This window comes from Dasypus novemcinctus, chromosome 10 (assembly GCF_030445035.2).
Source record: "Dasypus novemcinctus isolate mDasNov1 chromosome 10, mDasNov1.1.hap2, whole genome shotgun sequence".
In the NCBI taxonomy this organism is placed as follows: Eukaryota; Metazoa; Chordata; class Mammalia; order Cingulata; family Dasypodidae; genus Dasypus; species Dasypus novemcinctus.
In genome coordinates this window covers 9,413,440-9,435,007 of record NC_080682.1, presented here as the reverse complement: position 1 = coordinate 9,435,007, position 21,568 = coordinate 9,413,440, and the positions used below count along the sequence as shown (strand labels likewise).

General features: G+C 45.6%; 1 protein-coding gene and 1 pseudogene across 1 annotated transcript in view; one reads left to right on the top strand and one right to left on the bottom strand.

Annotated features, from left to right (window-relative positions):
• The first annotated feature begins 5,547 nt into the window (after positions 1-5,547).
• The window catches only part of POLA2 (DNA polymerase alpha 2, accessory subunit), a 31,189-nt gene continuing 15,168 nt past the window's right edge, over positions 5,548-21,568 (top strand). Inside the window, exons 1-7 of the mRNA XM_004478587.5 lie at positions 5,548-6,161; positions 8,272-8,396; positions 8,880-8,971; positions 9,480-9,537; positions 14,736-14,842; positions 20,026-20,219; positions 20,839-20,927. Coding sequence (XP_004478644.2) covers positions 6,083-6,161; positions 8,272-8,396; positions 8,880-8,971; positions 9,480-9,537; positions 14,736-14,842; positions 20,026-20,219; positions 20,839-20,927 — 744 coding nt within the window. The 5' untranslated portion in view covers positions 5,548-6,082. The remainder of the gene's footprint in view (positions 6,162-8,271; positions 8,397-8,879; positions 8,972-9,479; positions 9,538-14,735; positions 14,843-20,025; positions 20,220-20,838; positions 20,928-21,568) is intronic.
• LOC139439737 (HAUS augmin-like complex subunit 1) lies at positions 16,221-19,447 on the bottom strand (annotated as a pseudogene).

Here is a 21,568-nt window from a genome sequence, read left to right as displayed (position 1 = left end):
TTTTTTTAATTTAAATTTTATTTTTTTAAAGCCATTCTGGGTATATAGAAAAAGCAAGGGAGATTGTAAGTACATGAGGCTTTGCAAGCTGTCTGAGCTCCGCCACGGTTCCGCAACTCTGTCCCTGAAGCACAAAAGATGCTAGAGAGAATATATAAATGAATATAAACTTCATGGACACAAATTTGAATGTCATATAATTTTCAAACATCACAAAATATTATTATTCTGATTATTTCCAACCATTTAAAATGTAAACTTAGGGTGGTATGTGGGAATCCTGTATTTTATGCATAATTGTTCTGTAAACCCACAAACCTCTCTAATTTTAAAAAAAATGTAAATATAGTTCACAAGCCCCACAGGAACAGGCAAAAAGCCAAATTTGGCCATTGGGCTGTTGTTTACAGACCCTTGGTCTTTGATATACAAAGAGCTCCTGCTACTTGGTGAGCAAAGGAATAAAACAAAGGCTGTGAACATGCAAAATTCAGAAGAGGAAATCCAAATGGTCAGAAGGCATTTGTAATGGGATATGTTACTAATTTTTCCTGTTGTCTGAGTACAATAAATGACAAATAATTCCACATTCTAAAAAGAGGTTTTGACACCTTTTTTTTAAAGATTTGGCTTATTTATTTCTCCCCACCCCCTCATTGTTTGTATTTGTGTCTGCTTGTGTTCTTGTTTGGAAGCACCAGGAATTGAACCCAGGACCTCCACTGTGGGAGGGAGGCACCTAATTGCTTGAGCCACCTCTGCTCCCTGCTTTGTCTTTCATTATGTTTTCCTCCTTGTGTCTCTTGTTCATATTTTGTTGCATCAGTTTGACGTACCTGCCCACTGCACCAGTTTGCTGTCTTGCTTGTCTTCTTTAGGAAGTACTGGGAACCAAAACCAAGATCTCCATATGGTAGGTGGGAGCTCCATCACTTGAGCCACACTTTTTTTATTTTTTTAATGTTTTTTATTTTGATTTGTTTAGGGGTTTTTTTGTCGTTATTTTTGTTAGTTTTCTTCCCACACTCTTGAAGACTTTCTTTTTTTTCAATTTTATTTTGTACATTTAATAATTGAAAATATATACAATTAAAAACTACACTGAAGAATACATTTTCAATGTATGGCTCACTGATGATGCACTTGGTCACCCAAGATCTCTGATGGAGAAATACAGTGAGATTAACATTGTTTTCATGCCTGCTAACACAACATCCATTCTGTAGCCCATGGATCAAGGAGTAATTTTAACTTTCAAGTCTTATTATTTAAGGAATACATTCAGGGAGCAGAGGTGATTCAAGCCATTAGTGCCTCCCTCCCACATATGAGGTGCCGGGTTTGGTTCCCGGTGCCTCCTAAAAAGAAGACGAGCACACAATGAACAGACACAGAGAGCAGACAGCAAGCTCAAAATGAGGGGGGTGGGGGAAATAAATAAAATCTGTGGGGAAAAAAAAAGAAATACTGTACATTTCATAAGGCTAGGGCAGCCATAGATAGTGATTCCTCTCGTGGACCTGGGCAAAGTCAATTGAAACCTTCTGAAAATGTGACACCATTCTAGACCCCATTAAGAGCATTCATGATTCGTGGGAGAAGGTCAAAATATCAACATTAACAAGAGTTTGGGGAAGTGGACTTGGCCCAATGGATAGGGTATCCACCTACCAGATGGGAGGTCCGTGGTTCAGGCCCCGGGCCTTCTTGACCCATGTGGAGCTGGCCCATGTGCAGGGGTGTCCCCCATGTAGGGGAGCCCCACACGCAAGGAGTGCACCCCGTAAGGAGAGCCACCCAGTGCAAAGGAAAGTGCAGCCTGCCCAAGAATGGCGCCGCATACACGGAGAGCTGACACAATGAGATGATGCAACAAAAAAGAAACACAGATTCCCAGTGCCGCTGATAAGGATAGACGCAATCACAGAAGAACATACAGCGAGTGGACACAGAGAGCAGACAACTGGGGTGGGGGGGCGAGAAATAAATAAATAAATCTTTTAAAAGAAACCCAAGAGTTTGGATGACGTTGATTCCAACTCTCATGGATGACTCTGAGAAGTTCAAGACTACAGTGGAAGAAGTAACTGCAGATGTGGTGGAAATAGCAAGAGAACTAGAATTATAAGAGGAGCCTGAAGATGTGACTGAATTGCTGCAATCTTATAGTAAAATTGGAACAGATGAGTTGCTTGTGGATGAGCAAAGAAAGTGGTTTCTTGAGATGGAATCTACATCTGGTGAAGATGCTGTGAATATTGTGGAATGACAACAAAGGATTTAGAATATGACATCACCTTAGCTGATAAAGCAGCTTCAGGGGACAGGGTTTGAGAGGATTGATTCCAGTTTTGAAAGTTCTCCTGTGGGTAAAATGCTATCAAACAGCATTTCATGCTACTGAGAAACTTTCCACGAAAGGAAGAGTCACTCGATGTGGCAAACCTCACCATTGCTTTAAGAAATTGCCACAGCCACCCTACCCTTCAGCGGCCACCACCCTGATCAGTCAGCAGCCATCAACATTAAGGCAAGACCCTCCACCAGCAAAAAGATTATGATTCTTTGAAGGCTCAGATGATGGTTAGCATTTTTTAGCCATAAAATATTTTAAATTAAGGTCTGTACATTGTTTTTTAGACATATGCTATTGCATATAACAGACTACAGTGTAGTGTCGACATAACTTTTTTTTTTTTTAAGATTTATTTTTATTTTTATTTAATTCCCCTCCCCTCCCCCGGTTGTCTGTTTTCTGTGTCTTTTTGCTGCGTCTTGTTTCTTTGTCCGCTTCTGTTGTCATCAGCGGCACAGGAAGTGTGGGCGGCGCCATTCCTCGGCAGGCTGCTCCCTCCTTCGCACTGGGCGGCTCTCCTTATGGGTGCACTCCTTGCGCGTGGGGCTCCCCTACGCGGGGGACACCCCTGTGTGGCACGGCACTCCTTGCGCGCATCAGCACTGTGCACGGGCCAGCTCCACACGGGTCAAGGAGGCCCGGGGCTTGAACCGCGGACCTCCCATGTGGTAGACAGACGCCCCATCCACTGGGCCAAAGTCCGTTTCCGACATAACTTTTATATGCACTGGAAAACCAAAAAATTTGTACGACTCACTTTACTGAGATATATGCTTTATTGCGATGGTCTGGAATTGAACCCTCAATATCCCTGAAGTTTGGCTGTAATAATTCAGAAAAGGGTTGAGCAGAGAGAGGGAGGGACATTGTCATACCTAGCACACTTGACACCCAAAGCACATCATTTGTTAACTTCCCTTCCTCTATACATTATTTTCAGTAATTATCACAAAACAAAACTCTAACCTCCTCTTTTGCATTTTAATTTTGTTGTGCTCCACTGGATTGATGTCTTTTCGTGTTAGGCCCATGTCACCTTCACGTTCACCTAGGCACGCCAGGGAAAGGATTCTGCAGATGTCATGACGTTTCCAAATCAGCTGACCTTAAAATAAGAAAGGGAGATGATCTGGGGAGACCTGACCTAGTAACATGAGCCCCTTCAAAGTGAGGAGTTTCTCTGCCTAGTGGCAGAAGAGGGAGTCAGAGATTCGAAGCACTAGGGGGAATCTACGCTTGAAGATGGAAGGGGCCACGGGGCAAAGAATGAGGGTAGACTCTAGGAGCTAAAAGTGGCCCCCTGGCCCAAAGTACACTGGCAACAGTTTGAATGAGCCTGGAAGTGAATTCTTCCCCCAAACCTCCAGAAAGGAATGCAGCCTGGCCAACACTTTAATTTCAACCTGGTAAGACACTGAGCAAACAGCCTAGAACTACAAATGAATGAATGGGTGGTGTTTTAAGTCGCTCAGATTGTGATCATTTGTTATGTAGCAACAGAAAATCAAAAACCCCCTACTGCCTCCACCCACAGCAGACTGCTCCCATCCGCCACCCTCCGCACCGCAGGCAGCTAGGAAGAGGCCCCAGGGGAGAATAAGGTGTTTTTGCCTTCCCATCCTTCCTCCTACCTGAGGTAAATAAGCAGACCATATCCTGCTCCATGCTGCCCGACTGAGGCCAATTTGAGAGCTCCCACTCTGCCCAGCCCCCTGTCCCTCCTCTTATCCCAAGGTGCCCCCTAGAAATCTTTGTTCTCCTTGGTGCACAGACTGAGAATCACTGCTCTGGGGAGACCCTTACTTTTCCTAATCACTTCCCTAAGTTTGGATGTTCAGACTTTTTCCAGTTTTTGATATTGTAAATAGGCTATGATGACAATCTTTGTGTATAAAGCTTTCTCTGCATTTTGGATGGCTTCCTGAGTCAAGAAGGATGGATATGTTTAAGGTTCCCGTATGAACTGTCAAACTGTCCTCTTCTCACTATGACCCTAACTCTCCCTTAGCGATCTAAGGGTATAAGTGGATGGTTATGCGGCTCCTTCCCAGCCCTGACTATATTACAGCTGTGGGACTGCAGAGAAAAAACAACTCGACTGCAGCGGGGGAAGGGAGTGGGGGAGAACACTTTTGGATACTAGCTATTCCAGCCTCCCCCCACCTCCTCCTCTTTCCTTCTTTCTTTTTTTTTTTTTAAGATTTTATTTATTTATTTAATTCCCCCCCCTCCCCTGGTTGTCTGTTCTTGGTGTCTATTTGCTGCGTCTTGTTTCTTTGTCCGCTTCTGTTGTCATCAGCAGCACGGGAAGTGTGGGCGGCACCATTCCTGGGCAGGCTGCTCTTTCTTTTCACGCTGGGCGGCTTTTCCTTGCGCGTGGGGCTCCCCCACGCGGGGGACACCCTTGCGTGGCACGGCACTCCTTGCGCGCATCAGCGCTGCGCATGGCCAGCTCCACACGGGTCAAGGAGGCCCGGGGTTTGAACCGCGGACCTCCCATATGGTAGACGGCCGCCCTAACCACTGGGCCAAAGTCCGTTTCCCCTCCTCCTCTTTCTTTTGCCTAATGGCTGACTGCTACTTTCCACTACCCTTACCCTCACCAGAAAATTCAACCAATTCCCTGCCTTCCTCAGAGCTGAGTTCGAGCTCTCTCTCTCCCCTACCATGGCAGGGATAGTCATCCCTGCCTGTTTAACATTATCCAGTAAAGCTTTTCTCCGACAGGTGTCAGATCCACATGGCCATAGCCACTCTCCCTGCTAGCCTCCACTGGGAAATCCCAAAGGCATCTCAAACCTAACGTGTCCAAAATGGAATCATTTCTGTAACCTTCCCAGACGCCAGACCCAGAAAAGAGAATGACCACTGGGGCAGGGGATCACGGTGATAACCATGGCAATCGGATCCCGGATCCAAGCCACCCTTTGAAGTTGAAGCAGCGCAACAAGGGCAGAGATGACAAGGTGGCACAGGAGGTAAAATGTACTGCAGGGACGTAAACGCCTTCGAACGCATGTTCACCACAGCGCCTGCGCATCCAGGTATAGGATAAAAAGGTGACAAACTTCGCCGGGCGGACGATGACCGGAAAACAGGTACTCGCGGCTGGCACAGAAACGTAGCTTTGGAGTTGGGGAGCCAGGACGTCGACCCTGGAGCCCAGTTTTCCCAACCCCGCGAGAAACAAACTGCGCAGACACCACCAAGCCCGCCGACTACCAGGCGCCGGCGCGCTAGCGGGCGTGTCGGCGTTTGTGCGCACGCGCCCTCCCACGCGCTTGCGCGCGCGGACCCCGAGAAGAAGGGATGGGAAATGGAGAGGGGGTAGGGGTTGGGCCAGGGCTTTGCGCATGCGCGCGCCGCACAAACCATTTGGCGGGACTCTGCTGGCTTCTAGGTACTGCTCGAGTCCCTGCGGGGCTCCGCGGAAGCTTTCGGGAAGCCGAGCGTCCTCCTCAGGAGAGCGACTTCTCCAGTTTCTGCTCACTCCCTTTGGGATGTTTGGGGGCTTTCCCCCACATTTTAAAAAGTGTTTTCCTGTGGCTGACGGCTCGGGTCCCTTGCGGTTTGGGACCATCTAGCCACCTCCCGGCTTGGACCCCCAGAGAGTGAAAGGGAAAGAGGGACCTTGTCCGGCTCGTCGATCTCCACGCCTGTGGGTTTCCTGGGCCCGGAGGTCGGAGCTGGGAGGGCCCGGCTCCCCGGCCAACCCCCCGGGTCACCATGTCAGTGTCTGCCCAGCACCTGGAGGAGGAGTTGCAGATGTTCGGCCTCGACTTCGAGGAAGCTCTGATTGGGAAATGTGAGTCCTCGCCCCCTCCCCGGGCCCCAGCCTGGGTCCCCCTTCCCCAGGTACCCAGTCGCCTGGAAGAGAAAAGGGAGCGCTTCCAGGTTCACCTCCCGTAGATCGGAGTTCTCGGGCGGGGGGGGGGGGGGGGGGTGAGAGGCAGAATTAAACTGCGTTTTGAGATTTGGGATGGGGAGACCTCGAAATGTTGACGGGGTACAGCTTGGATCCCCCCAAATAAGAATACGAAACACGATTTTAAATCAAGGCCGAGATTCAGAATTGTGGAACTGGAAAGCGCCGACTAGGTGGGAAGGGCATCCCTGAGAGCAAAGCTGACAGGGCACTTTTTAAATGTAGCCTTTTATTCCTGGCTCCCCTCTTTCCAGCCTACACCTTAAATTCTTGCTAATTCGTTGCGTTTCTCATCAGAGCTGTTGGTGGTCTGTGCAAGTATGACTCCCCTGTGGGGAGTCCTAAAATTGAGTTTTCACTTTGGAAGGAATTTTGGGAGCTCGTCAGCTCCTTTTGTTAACAGGTGGAGTCACAGGCTGGGAGAGTTAAGTGCCAGAGCTGGTGAGTGAACCCAGGTCTCCTGCTCCAGTCCAGTGCTCTTTCCCTCGTATGTGAAAGGCTCTGGGGCAGTGTACGGAGCTGTTGGAAGCAGACCCAGATGTCATGGGAAATGTGGAAGGTCTCAATCTCAGAATCAGGATGAATGTGCACCTGCCTTAACCAGTCATCAACACTTTTGACTTCTTGGTCTATGCATAAAACCAGAAGGTATTAATGTACAAGAAATTTCTTTTTCAGATGCCAGAATTCTCCCAAGTTTAAGTGCATTCTCTTCCTAAAAGGAGATGTAAATGTGAAACCCAGTCATAGCCAGAAGTTTATTTGATAAACATGAAATCAAAACAAAAGAAATTAGTTATGTGACCCAAATTTGTAAAGACTTCAGCCCAGAACCGTGGCAGTGGCATCGAAATGATCAACTTTGAATTAATAATCACTAACCCCAAGTGGGACTTTGATGTTGGCTGACAGTCATGCCATATCGCCTGTCTATTCACTCTGAGTCTTATAGATGACACTTTTCCACCTTCTTAAACAGCCTCCTCCCCAACCCTCACTGTCAGGTGAGGATCTTCCTGTTTCATTGAGAAAATGGAATCAATTAGAAAACTTCCATAAGCCACCACCATTACTTCTTAGCCACCCGCCTCCCTCTGTGCTATGTACCTATTCCTAGCAAAAGCCAAACACGCCACTGAATCCTAAATCTTCATTCCTTCTTACTACTTAAGAATATCACCCCAGAAATTCTCCCTTCATACCTATTTTGTCTTTTTCTCGCTACAAGATTTTTTTCATATTAACATGGAAAGATGGTTCTTACTTGTGTCTTTAAAACCCTCTGTTGAGCCTCTTGCCAGCCCTAATTCTCTCCAATTGCAGCATACATCCTCAAGACAGTTGCCTGTTCTCACTGTCTTCAGGTTTTTCCTCCTCTCACTCTCTTAAACCCATTTTCGTAAGCTGTTTCACCCCCACCACTTAACCAGAATTGCTTTTCTTTTAATGTAATTTTTTAAAAAATTTCTCTCCTCTTTCCCCCCACCCCCAGTTGTCTGCTCTCTGTGTCCATCCACTGTGTGTTCTTCTATCCTTATCAGCAGCACTGGGAATCTGTTTCTTTTTGTTGCATCTTCTTGCAGTGTCAACTCTCCGTGTGTACGGTGCCATTCTTGGGCAGCCTGCACTTTCTTTCACGCTGGGCGGCTGTCCTTATGGGGCGCACTCCTTGCGCGTGGGGCTCCCCTACGTGGGGGACACCCCTGCATGGCAGGGCACTCCTTGCGCGCATCAGCACTGCGCGTGGGCCAGCTCCACACCGGTCAAGGAGGCCCGGGGTTTGAACCGCGGACCTCCCATGTGGTAGGTGGATGCCCTAACCACTGGGCCAAGTCTTCTTCCCCCGACATGCTCTTGCTATATTCCCAGTGCCTGGTACTAGTAGGTGCTAAATAAGTATTGATTGAATAACAGAGAATTGTTTTTTACTTGTCCAGGTGAAGGTTGCAAGAAATGAATTTCCTTCTTTGTCTGCTTTTCCTTCCTACAGTGGTAGAACTGTGCCTTCTGTATGGACAGAATGAGGAGGAAATGGCAGGCGAGCTTATAGCTTTCTGCACCAGCACACACAAAGTTTCCCTTACTTCAGAGATCCTGAACTCTTTTGAGCATGAGGTGAGAACAATATGGAAACAAATTAATACTATAATTCTCCATTTCTGCTCTAGAGGGAAGACATTGGGATATACTGAGAACATTTGGGCTTTGCAATAACACAGACCTGGATTCCAGGCCCATGTGAGCTTAGGCCAACTGACTGTCTCTGAGCCTCAGTTTCCCCTTCTATCAAATGGTGCTCATAATCCTTCTGTTTTATGGTTGTTTTAGGATTAAATGGTTAAATATAAACCACCTAAACTTGTGTTCAGCAGGTGATAGGTTGTAAACACATAGTTGGTGTTATTATTAGAATTGTTATATGTCTAGAGAAGCAGTCACAAGATGAGTATTTTTAGTCTGACATCTTAAGATGTAGTTTATGGAATTTTATGTCTTTGATTGTTTTTTTGAATACCTCTTATTACCTCAAGGCTATAGAAGATGTCTTCCCTCTTATTCTACTTTGGGGTAATACATTCACTATCTTTTATTCCTCAGTTTCTGAGCAGAAGATTGTCCAAAGCCCGGCACAGTGCATCCAAGGACAGCGGCCATGCGGGACCTAGAGACATTATTTCCATTCAAGAGCTGTATCCTTTGCTGCTGAAGGACATTGCATGGAGCCACATGTTTTATTTTATATTTTGTCTGCAGTTGTGCATGTAATTTAAAAACAAATAATAATAATCACCTAATATTCAGTTTCTTATCTAATTAGCCTTGTCTTAGATTGTGGGTGGAGGAAGACTGGCATTCTGGGGCTGGCTGCTGGCAATCCTCAGTCCTTGGCTTTTCCATCACGTGGCAGCGCACGTGGCAGTGGCATCTCCTTTTCTCCTCTGGCTTCCTTTGACTTCCAGCGTCTCCTCCCGTGGCTTTCCCTCACAATTCCTGAATGTCTTCTTGTAAAGGCCTCCAGTGATCCGACTGAGGCCCTACTACATTCAGCTGGGCCACACCTCACCTAAAAACAGCATCATGGAAAGGTCCTGTTTACAATGGGGCCACACCCACAAGAATGGATTACAATTAAGAACGTGGTTTTTTTCTGGGGTATGTAATTCAACCTACCACGTTTTCCTTAGCGATCATCTTTAGAATTGAAGTGGAGGAAGAAGAGGAGACCCTCTTAAACTCTTACACCACACCCTCTAAGGTGAGTGCAGGGTGAGGAACTTGAATTTTACAAGTCGCATTTTTCCTTTATTCTGAAAGCATTATCACAACACTGAAGGGCTGAGGGAGAAAATGAGCCACTCTCAGTCCCTACAGCAGGGGTTCTGAACAAGGGATCCATGAGGTTGAGCTGAGATTCAAAAAAACATTATTCTTGGGAGCAGATGCAGCTCAAGCAGTGTAAGTCCCAGGTTTGGTTCCCAGTGCCTCCTGAGAAGACAAAAACAAATAACAAGCAAAACAAATGAACTCAGGGAAGCCAATGTGGCTCAGTGGTTGAGTGCTGGCTTCCCACATACAAGGTCCCAGTTTCAATCTCTGGCTCCCAGTACCAGGAAAAAGAAAAACAAACCCCATGTCATACCTGTGGGGATGTGTTGGTGCAGGTGTGATCTGTTTATTAAGTAATACACAGTAGAGTGTGGACTCAGTAAGGGGTCCATGGTTTTCACCTGACTAGCAAAGGGGTCATGGAACAAAAAAGGTTAAGAACCCCTGTCCTATAGTGTTTCCACTTGGGCATCTTCCTTTCCAATCATATGCAGAGATGTTCTGACATAATGAGAGTCCTTGTAAACACAGCTATCCCATTTTTTTCAATTAGTATATCATAATCACTTCCATAATACAATTTCCCCCTAATTGTCCTTTTAAATGGCTGCCTACCTTAGAATCAAATGGGGGTACTATAATTGAATAATCTACTTCTGTGCTGCTGGACCCCAGTAGGTAAAGAGTGGGGTAGTGGAAATGTACCACGTTCAAAGTCTGAGCCAAAGTGACCTTGGATGGAGGTTTGATCTTGCTGAGCTACAGTTCCTCACCTATAAAACCAGGAGTCATTCATTCACACAGTGAGCCGCTCCTATGAGCCAGGCACTGTCCTAGACACCAGGTAAAACGGTGTGAAGGAGGGAAACAGGCAGGGATGCCCTCTGCCCTCAAGAAGCTCATGGCCAGGGGAGACTACGCCTCTTATGGGGCTTGAGGATAAAATGAATAAGTAAAGTGCCAGAACCAAAGTGAAATGTTCAACAATAGTAGTTACTTTTATTTGTTTGAAGTTTTTTATCTTTTTTTTTAAAGATACATAGATCTCACAATATGTTACATTAAAAAATATAACAGTTTTTTGTGGTGTATATACCTTCAAAAAAATACAATTTACAAAAATGGGGGTGGGGGTGTGGGAGTGGGTTATATGGGAACCTCTTATGTTTTTGTTTTTTAAAGATTTATTTTATTTATTTCTCTCCCCTTCCCCCCTGTTGTCTGCTCTCTGTGTCCATTCGCTGTGAGTTCTTCTGTGTCCACTGGTAGTCCTGTCATGCAGCACTGGGAAACTGTCTCTTTTGTTGTTGCGTCATCTTGCTGTGTCAGCTCTCCGTGTGTGCAGCACTACTCCTGGGCGGGCTGCGCTTTTTTTGTGCGGAGTGGCTCTCCTTACAGGGTGCACTCCTTGCACATGGCGTCCCCTACACGAGGGACATCCCTACGCAGGGGGCACCCCTGCATGGCACGGCACTCCTTGCGTGCATCAGCACTGCGCATGGGCCAGCTCACCACACGGGTCAGGAGGTCCTGGGTTTGAACCTTGGACCTCCCATGTGGTAGGCAGATGTTCTATCCATTGCGCCAAATCCGCTTCCCCCTTATGTTTTTTAATCTAACTTTCTTTGTGGTCTATTAACTTTAATTTTAAAAAGTGTAAAAAAAAAAAATATATATATATATATGAGGTTCCTATATGCCCCCACTCCCCACCGCACCCCAAGTAGTTAATTTTTATACTAAATAAATTTGTAGAAATCCATAAACAAGGGGTAAGCCTTAATTTTTCAAGCTAAATTATAATCATAAGAAAGAAGATAATTTAGATAGGTCTCTGGAGATCAAGAAAGCAAAAAAGTGTCCCCAGTGAAGTTGCCGAGATAAAACCAGGAGCATATAGTATCATTAAAGGAATCAGTGAGATTTAAAGTCTGCCTCTTAGTCGAGAGCACCTCCATCCTTCCATTTGCTCAGGCCCAGAACTCTGGAGACCTTGCGTCTTTGTCTCACAGCCCACGTCCAGTTCCCTGCCAGTCCCGTCAGCCCTCCTTTGGGATCTGGCCGCCTCTCACCATCTCCACTACTACCACCAGATTCCTGGCCCCATTGGCTCTTGCGGAACGACTCTGGTGGCCTCCTGCCTGATCTTGCTTCTTTCTGCCTTGTCCGCCTCCCGCGGTTCTCTGCACAGCAGCCAGAGAGGGCCTTTCCAGTGAAAGTCAGGTCCTGTGTACCTTTCTCACAGCTCTCCACTGGTTTTCCATCTTACCCAGATCAGGGTACGTAAGATCTGGATGCGCTGCTCCCTGCTCCCTCTCTGTCCCCTTCTCTTCCCATGCTCCCCCTCACTCACTCTATTTCTGCCACGCTGGTTTCTGGCTCTTCTTCCAACACACCAAATGTGTGTCCCCCTCAGTGCCTTTGCCCTGCCTCTTCCCCTGGACATCTGCATGGCTTGTTCCTTCATTTCCTTCACTCCCTGATAAGTCCCCTTGTCAGAGGGAACAAAACTGCTTACAAGAGCGGGTTTGATATTTAAAACACAACCTTCCCCTTCCCCTTGTTTATTTTATTTTTACTTTACTCTTCTTCATAGGACTTATTACCACCAGATATGTTCTGTATTTATTTCTACTTCTTAGGTTTTAGTGTTCCATTAGAATGGAAACTCCCTGAGTTTTATTTGCTGCTGTTTTCCCAGAACCTGGCCCTTAGGAGCCATTCGTTAATAGTTGCTGAAAGACAGACCCGAATAAGGGAGGTTGGTTAGCTGTGTAGATAGCAGCTCACAGAACTGCAATACCTGGTGGGCCCTCCACAATTTTGATCTTGTTGACAGCCTCACATGGCCAGAAAATTGTAATTAACTATTGTGGAATATACCCTTCCGGGGACTGAAATACCTTATTTAGGACATCCCATTCCTGCTATGAAAGTACTGAGGAAGTGAAATTATGAATCCAAACTTGTGACCGTGGAATCAGAATTAAGTGAGTTGGATGGAAATGTTGAGCAGACTATTTAAAATATGTGTCTGACGCTCAGGGGAGATATACCATGTCTGGGCTAGACATGTACCAAATGCTTATGACAAGACCTAGCACACAGAAGCTGCTCAGTCGTCATGAGACCTGGGGAAACTGGCCCAGAATCTTAATGCAGATTTTGTAGTACGTGTAAAGAAAGTGCCGTGTATCGGCGGCAGCGTGGTTAAAGAGTCACTGGACCAAGTGCTGGCCTTCCCCACACAAACAGTGCCAGGGTGGGGTTGCCCTGGCACTTTCCAGGTCCTGCGGGCAGACGTGCCTCTCCTGTAGAGGGGAAGGCGTCCATGGGCTTAGCTTCGCTTCTTTAATATTTGACTGCATGATTGACAGGCCGCCTTGTACATCCATGTTCACGATAGGTCTTCCAGTAACAATGTGGCTTTCCATGGGTAAGTTTAAAAGGAGAGGCAGTATTGGTCTGAGGATTTGGATTTCCTATACCCTCAGCAATTATATTTCTAGTAAATTAATAAACAGGCATCCTTGATGATAATTTGGTTTCCTGTGTGTTGTGAAGATGCGCTCACCCCAGGATGTGAGAGTACAGTACCCTTGGTAACTGAATTTCTCATAATCAAGACTGATGAGCTTGGTTAAAGTGAGCACATGCCTGCGAGCTGTCATGGGGTTGGCACGTTGACACAGCAGGTCTCCCCGTAAGGCCGAGGACAAGAACTGCTGGACGATGGTGGATGTTTCACCTAAGTGCCATCACCCTGCCATGTCCTGGGAGACACAGCGTCTTTCTTTTGAATTTACCCTGTATCGCAGCATGGCCTTATGTTTTGTTTTGTTGTTTCCTTTGAATGTTTTAGCCCATTGTATATAGGAAGAGTCTTTTGGGAAAATAGCTTGAGAAAATGTATCAAAACCATAAAATCTCTGTCCTCTGACCCAGTCATTCCCCTGACTAAGAATTTCTTCTAAGGAAATAATCCAAAGTATGGGAAGAAACTATAGGTATGAAGATGTGTGTCTCAGCATTATTTATAATCACCAAAAATTACAAGTAATCTATACATCCAGAGATAGAGAAATAGTTATATAAGCTACTATGTATCAACTCAACCAAAAAACATAGCTGCTAAAAAAATAAGTGTAACATTATGGGGAAATGCTCACAGTTTAAATAAAGAATAAGAAAACCAGTATAAAAAATATTTTAAGATTATAACTGTTTAAATTTATATATGTTTAAAGTAGGAAAAATATTAAAATACTAGAAAAAATATTCAAAAATGGTTATTGTATTGGGTGGTAACATTAGGGTGTTTTTAAAATCTCATTTCCTTTACAGCTACTTAATGATGGTTTGAATCCATTCCCTCATCCTTCCTGCTGTCGTCACCAGGAGGCAGCTTGGTGGCGTGCCTGAAATAAGCAGCCAGGAGGAGCCCAAGGGCAGGACAAGCCTCTGCAGATGGGCTGTCCTCCTGGTCATGGTCCAGCAAGGATTTTGTCTGTCCTCTGTCACAGTTACCCTAGACTCTTGGAAATGATGGCTGTCTTGACTATGGCTTTTATAAACTCCGTTCTGGGGATTCTTGTTAATGCGCAAAATACAAACAAAAAACAGAAGTGACCTCCAAGGAGGTGTTTGCTAAAAAAATACTCACCAAGTGTGAGCCCAACCGTGTTACCTGCCTAGAGAAACTCCCTTCTTTAATTTTGGAAAGGTGTGGCAGACTTTGTTAAAATGAGTAATGTGGCCCCATCCCTTCTCAGGAAAATGTGTGTTAAGATGAAAACCATATGACTTACAAAACTCAGATCTGGTCTAAAGCCAAGAGGGGCAGGGAAGGAAGGTGAATGCATGAGCTATTCGACAGGACGGGCTGCCTGCAGGGCAGTCCTGGTTGGGAAATGTTTGTACTTTGCTGTGTTGCCTTCCAAGTGTGGGTCGTCTTCTGACGGGGCTGGTTACAGTGTGGGATAGGTAGGCCTGAGAGCCAACCCTAGCCTACCTCCCGCCCTTCATGTACACGCCATCCCTAGCCCTTTGCTTCCCAGGGAGCTCTACGCCGCATTTGCAACAGGGGTCGAGGAGTGACTGGGATTTTATTTTCTGTTTTGTTTCTAGGGTTCTCAGAAGCGACCTATCACCACCCCAGAAACCCCCCTAACAAAAAGGAATGTGGCTACTCGGAGCCCCCATCAGCTCCTCTCCCTATCGAGTTTCTCTCCAAGGTATGGATCATCGTTAATCTAACCATCAAAAAGTAGGCCTGCCCCCCTTTCACTCTAGTTGTCTGATGGAGGCTGACTGCGCCGTAACTCATTCAATGTGGGTGGATGTGACCCCTGCAGTGAATAGCTGCAAAGCCTGTTGATCTCTGCCCTCCCTGCTTTCTCTTCCTTCATGGAAAATTACTGTTTCTTACAGTAATTAAGGAAACTCACTTTCCACCTACTTTTCTAGGGCTCATTTCCTTAGATCGGGAACTGATATCTTCTGTTGAAAACAACCTGTCTACTTAGAAGCCGAGGAGTCTTACCAGTCTTGCCAGTAGAGGCAAAAGGCTGTTCTGTTCATTTGTGTGCTGTTGGGTTTCTTTCTTTCTTTTTTGAATCTAGAGTATTTATTTTTTTAAAAGAAAAGCACATATCTTTGTTCGTAATGTTGCATAACCTGTTGTTGTTTCCTCACTCAGGTTACAGCTAGTTTCTAAGAGTTTTCTTGTCACTGTGAGCCCATACTTACTTAATTGGTATTTTTATCCTGCTGCACACAAATCCACAAAGATCCTATGTGATTTTTAAAAATCCATAAATAATATGTCTTACGTTACAGAATCCCATAGGTAAGTGCTCTGCTGAGTGGAAGGAGGGTTTTGGGGTGCTGCCACATCACAGTGAGGCTGAGAAGCAGTAGCGTTAACCATTTAGGGAAATGGTCACTTCTGGGGTCACTGCCTCCACTGCAATCGCTTCTCCTAAGCCAACCAGAGCTTAAGATTTTTCAGCTCTACCATTTTAGAAAGAAAGAGTTGGAAGCTCTGCAGTCATTCAAGAGAAGTGGTCATTGGCTGTTGTTTACTCATTTATTTTGTACTGTGGTAACATAAATAACATAACGTGCCATTTTAACCATTTGAAGTGTACAATTCAGTGTTAAGTACTTTTACATTGTTGCACTGCCATCACACTGTCCATTACAGAACTTGTACATCACTCAGAACAGAAACTCTGTACTCATTAAATAATTCCCTTCCCCCCTCCCCTCAGCCCCTGGTGTCTGCTAAGTTACTTTCCGTCTCTATGAATTTTCCTATTTTCTAATCGTCATATAAATGGAGTCTATACAATATCTGTCCTTTGTTTCTGACTTACCTCAGCATGATGGCTTCAGGTTCATCCACGTCGTAGCATAGGTCAGAACTCCATTCCTTTTTATGGCTGAGTAATATTTCATTGTAGGGTTATACCATGTTTTGTTTATCTATTCCTCTTCCGTGGACATTGGGCTTTTTCTGCCTTCGGCTATTATGATTAATGCTGCTAAGAACACTGGTGTACAAGTGGTCATCAGATTTTTTTAAAATATGAAAACTATACATTTGGGTACAAAAATGCAATATATAAGCAGAAGCCATTATTCTATCAATAATGCTATTATCTCAACTAAGAACACAGAAATTAAATTATTAAGGAAAGTTAAGAAGGAAGCATTTTTTAAAATCCTATTCAGTTTACTGTTAGGGAAAACATTTATTTGGCCCTGGCCACGGTTCCATTGTGTCCCACTTTCTTTGTAAGTTCAGCTTCAGTGGTATCTAGTTCTTCCTCTGCTTCTTCAGTTTTCCCTTGAGCAAGAGATACGACACTTGAGCAAGAGATACGGCATTAAATCTAAGTAGGACTCCCAAGTGTTTTCTTCAAGGCTACAGTCTGTCGTTTGTTTCTGGCAGTTTCTCTGCTGCTAGTGACTGACGAGACAGAGAAGCATCCATGCCTCTGGCTGAAAGGTGCTCCTCTGTAACTTTGGTTCCAAATTTCAGCTCTGATTTTGCTTTTGGGAAGTCTGTATTCAAAAACGATTGTCAGTTTTGTCCCTTTTTTTGAAGAGATGCTCTGCCTTCTTGAGTCCTCTCCTAGACATTTTTCTAATACTGAAGTTGCAGGGAAGCGGATGTGGCTCAAGCATTTTAGGTGCCTGCCTACCACATGGAAGGTCCTCGGTTCAGTTCCTAGTCCTCCTAAAGAAGACAAACAAGATAGCAAGATGGCACAGGAAGCTGATGCAACAAGGAGATACAAAGAGAAAACACAATGAGAGGCATAGCAAAGCAGGAGAGGAGGTGGCTCAAGCAATTGAGCACCTCTCTCCCATATGACAGGTCCCAGGTTCAGTTCCTGGTGCCTCCTAAAAAGAAGACAAGCAGCCACAAAGAAGAGATAGCAAGCGCAAACAATAAGGCATAAAAAAATAAAATAAGTCTTCTTTTAAAATACAGTTGCAGTTAGTTTTTTTTTTTTTTCAAGATTTGTCAATTCAAGCTTGATGTCTTCATTTTTGATTTGGTATAAAAAAGATTAAGGTTGGGAAACGGACTTTGGCCCAGTGGTTAGGGCGTCCGTCTACCATATGGGAGGTCCGCAGTTCAAGCCCCGGGCCTCCTTGACCCGTGTGGAGCTGGCCCATGCGCAGTGCTGATGCGCGCAAGGAGTGCCGTGCTACACAGGGGTGTCCCCCGCGTAGGGGAGCCCCACGCGCAAGGAGTGCACCCATAAGGAGAGCCGCCCAGCGCAAAGGAGGGAGCAGCCTGCCGAGGAATGGCGCCGCCCACACTTCCCGTGCCGCTGACGACAACAGAAGCGGACAAAGAAACAAGACGCAGCAAAAAGACATAGAAAACAGACAACCGGGGGAGGGGAGGGGAATTAAATAAATAAAAATAAATCTTTAAAAAAAAAAAAAAAAGATTAAGGTTAAATCATTCTCTGCAGGGATAAAGCCAGCTAGTGAGGTATCCTCTGTTTCAAGCACCATTGTGCTATCAGCCAAAGCATTCAGATATTGGGAACTAGTGTTAGATTGGCGAGGGGAAATCTTTAAGACCTTCTTCATGGTCTGAAGATACCTGGTTTCTGACTCATTCACCTGCTATCTGCTTTTTGTTTCAATTATTTTATTATTACCAGGGAGACATCCTCGATCCTGGCCTTGTTGTGTTCTGAAAAGTTATAGAAAATCACTTTGTCCTTGGATTTGCCTTATAATGTAGAATGGGATGATCTCCAAATATTTTTTTCAACCAGGCAGCACCGTCAAGCCTGCTTTGCCCCCAGACAGGGTGATGCCACCATCACCTCCACCCTACAAGGGGTCCCACAAACTGCTCTTGTGATCATTGGAATTGGATTTCGAAGGACAATTTGACTTTACTATTGTCCACCACTGCTTCTGGGAGTTCTCAGTTGTTTCAGAAGTGAGCTTTCTAGAGAAACGGATGTTTCTCAAGAGATTGGGCTCCTATCTACCATATGGGAGGTCCAGGGTTTGATTCCTGATGAAGGCAAGCTGGCCCACATGACGAGCTGGCCTGCTCAGAGTGTGACCTACACGGAAAGCTGGCGCAGCAAGATGATGCAAGAAAAAGAGACACAGAGGGAAGTGGATTTGGCCCAACGGATAGGGCGTCCACCTACCACATGGGAGGTCCGAGGTTCAAACCTAGGGCCTCCCGATCTGTGTGGTGAGCTGGCTCATGCACAGTGCTGATGCACGCAAGGAGTGCCCTGCCACTCAGGGGTGTCCCCTGCGTTGGGGAGCCCCACGTACAAGGAGTGCGCCCCTCAAGGAGAGCCGCCCAGTGCGAAAAAAGTGAAGCCTGCCCAGGAATGGCACCGCACACACGGAGAGCTGACACAGCAAGATGACGCAACAAAAACGAGGCACAGATTCTGGGTGCCACTGACACAAGCAGACACAGAAGAACATACAGCAAATGGACACAGAAAGCAGACAGCTGGGGGTGGGGAAGGGAAGAGAAATTTTTTTAAAAAGAGAGAGACACAGAGGAGAGACAATAAGAGACACGGCATCCCAGGGAGCTGAGGTGGCGCAAGAGATTGAGCACCTCTGTCCCACTCCAGAAGGTCCCAGGATCTGTTCCCAGTGCCGCCTAAAGAGAAGACAAGCAGTCACAGAAGAATGCACAGCAAACAGACACAGAAAGCAGACAGCGAACCCGAAACAAGGGTGGGGGGGATAAATAATCTTTTTTAAAAAAGTGGGCTTTCTAGACTTAGGACATCTCGGAACCTGGTGTACAGGGATCATTCTCACTGGTATGGCGGTCCTAAAGCCGCAAGCCTTTGAAACCCGTGCGTCTGTGTTCAAGCGGCGGAGCATCTCCACTGTGTTCGAGGGCCTGCCAGAAGGCCTTCCCACAGAGCTTCGCAGGGAAGAGCACAGAGAAGTCAGTGACATGCTCCTACTCATTTTTTTAAAAGCATGCTAGTAAAACTGACATCAGAAATTGGGTGTGTAATTCATGAAAGTAACACTGGGGAGAGAGAATGAACTGAGCTCATTTTTTGCAGCCTGTCTATGAAAAGAGGGAGGACGGTACCAGGCGCAGTAGCACCCCCAGCACACTGGTTCCTGGAGAGTTGCGGTGCGTTTATGGGCCTGTTTTAAATAGACCTCCCTGCAAGTTAACGTCCACTAGCAGAGGATTAGAAGACCTTACTCCTAGAGCGATGCTGGCACACGAGCAGATGGGCAACCTCCACGTGTTCTCGGCAGTGAGCACTGACCAGTCTCACCTACTCGGGGAGGACAGGCATGCTTGCTCGCCAGCAGACTGTTGATTCATTACCTCTCCACCTGAGCAGACCCTGGGGAATGTTGATTGATTTCATTTCACTTCTTTTTATTCTTGTTTCTACCCTGCATACATTATGAAATTTTTAAAATGCTCAGCAACTTTTGGCCTACCCACAGTTCCAGTCTCAGATGATGTTCTAATAAATGCCAAAAATTCATGAGTAGAAAGAGGAGAAAATGATACTTTAAACTTGCTTTTTAATCAATTCAGACAGTTTGGGTTTTATTTTACTTTGTTTTTTTTTAATGCTAGGGGAAAACTTTTTTTTTTTTCTGAAATGCCAACCTTTTAAAATATGTTTCTGTCTCTAAACATGCTTGGTATTCCTTAGCCTGGCGTTCCTTGTTCCTTAGCCTCTCATTCCTGAAATTCCTTCGAAGGCCGGGTATGTCTGACCCCATTAAGTTGATTCGATTTATAAAATGTGCCGCCAAGTTGCCTTTTCTCCGATCCCCATTTCCAAAAACTAACCTCATTTTATTCCTCTTTCCTTTAGATGTAAACACAGTAACATTCTTCTAATTTGTCTCCAATCAGTGCTACTCCTTCTCAGAAATACAACTTGAGAAAAAACCGAGGAGAAGTGGTTACCTCCTTCGGCGCAGCCCAGGGGGCTTCCTGGTCGGGGAGAGGAGGAGCTGGTAACGTCAGCCTGAAGGTCTTGGGGTGTCCAGAGCCACTAACCAAGAGCTACAAGTCTATGTTTCAGAAGCTCCCAGACATCCGAGAAGGTGATTGTTCTTCCTCCCTTTGAAAATTCTGGTGGCTTTGAAACCACCTGGAAGGGTTTGGAGTGAGCAACAGAGCTTCATCTCTGCTGGTGGAATAAGTTCTCATATATGCCTTTAATACATATGTTGGTAGTTGTACTCCTGGATGTCCCTATTGCTAAAGGGACATGAAGTGACACTACTGGTAATTCCTCCAGTTTACATCACTTTGCAATACATTGCTAAAGAAAACACATAGAACCATTTCCGAGTAACAACAACTTGGACTATGTAAAGGGATCCTGTTTGAAACTAAAGACACTTATGGCTTCTTCCTTGTGGAGATGGAAGCCCTTCTCCAGGTGGTGCTTGACGTCCCTTAAGGCTCAGCGAGGCCAGAGTGAAGGGGAGCCTGGGGTGGGACACATGCTCATTCTCTGAGACTGTGCCATGTGGTCTCCAGTGGCCAAATGGAGGGCCAGGTTCAGCAACGAGATTGGAAGGTTGGCCAGGCCTTGAGAAAGTTTCTAAACGCCTCCTGCTGTAAGGTGACTGACTTTAATGTTTTACAGTGTGCTGTATTTCCTCTTGGCACATTAAATGTCTTAAACACACCACTTTTTGATCTCTGGGATTTCAGTTCTGACCTGTAAGATAGAAGAACTTGGCACTGAACTCAAGGAACATTACAAGATTGAGGCTTTTACTCCTGTTCTAGTCTCAACACAAGTAAGAGTTGTTTTAATAATGTTACTAACTGCTATTGTATTTCTGAATTGATGATGGTGAAAGGCATTCTTCTTGCTTCTTTTTTTACTTCTTGTGTGCATTCTGGTTAGAACATTTACCTTGAATTTGGTAGAATGGGTCCTTCTGAAGAAAGATGAGTGAGTGCTCTCTGCTTTTGGGACGCTTGGCTTGGACTGGGGTCTTACACATAAGCAAAGACTGAAGGCTTCATTTCCCCTCACTTATTCCTGTGGCACAGAAGGTAGCCACCTGGAGATTTCCCAGAAAGAGAAACCTTCAAATATTAGAGCATGAGAACAATAGCAAGGGCAGGATTTCTAGTCTTGTTACTTAGAGACTCGAGTCTCTCCCCGAGTTAGGTCCTTCTCCTTACAGACCCAATGCTGCCAATGGTGTGTTTACGCCATGGTTTAATCTGGCGTATGCACCAGTGCTTTCTCTCTGGGACATTTTTTAAGCCAAGGGGAGACATGTTACAGAAGATTCTTTAAGGTACCTCTGTCATATGTCTGCAGTCAGAGAAGAATGCCCATTTGAGGAAGATACGCCAAAGCGTGTCATCTGAGGGCGGCTGGAGGAAGTGGGAGGAAGTAGTGGAGGGAAGGAGGGATGCCAGTCGT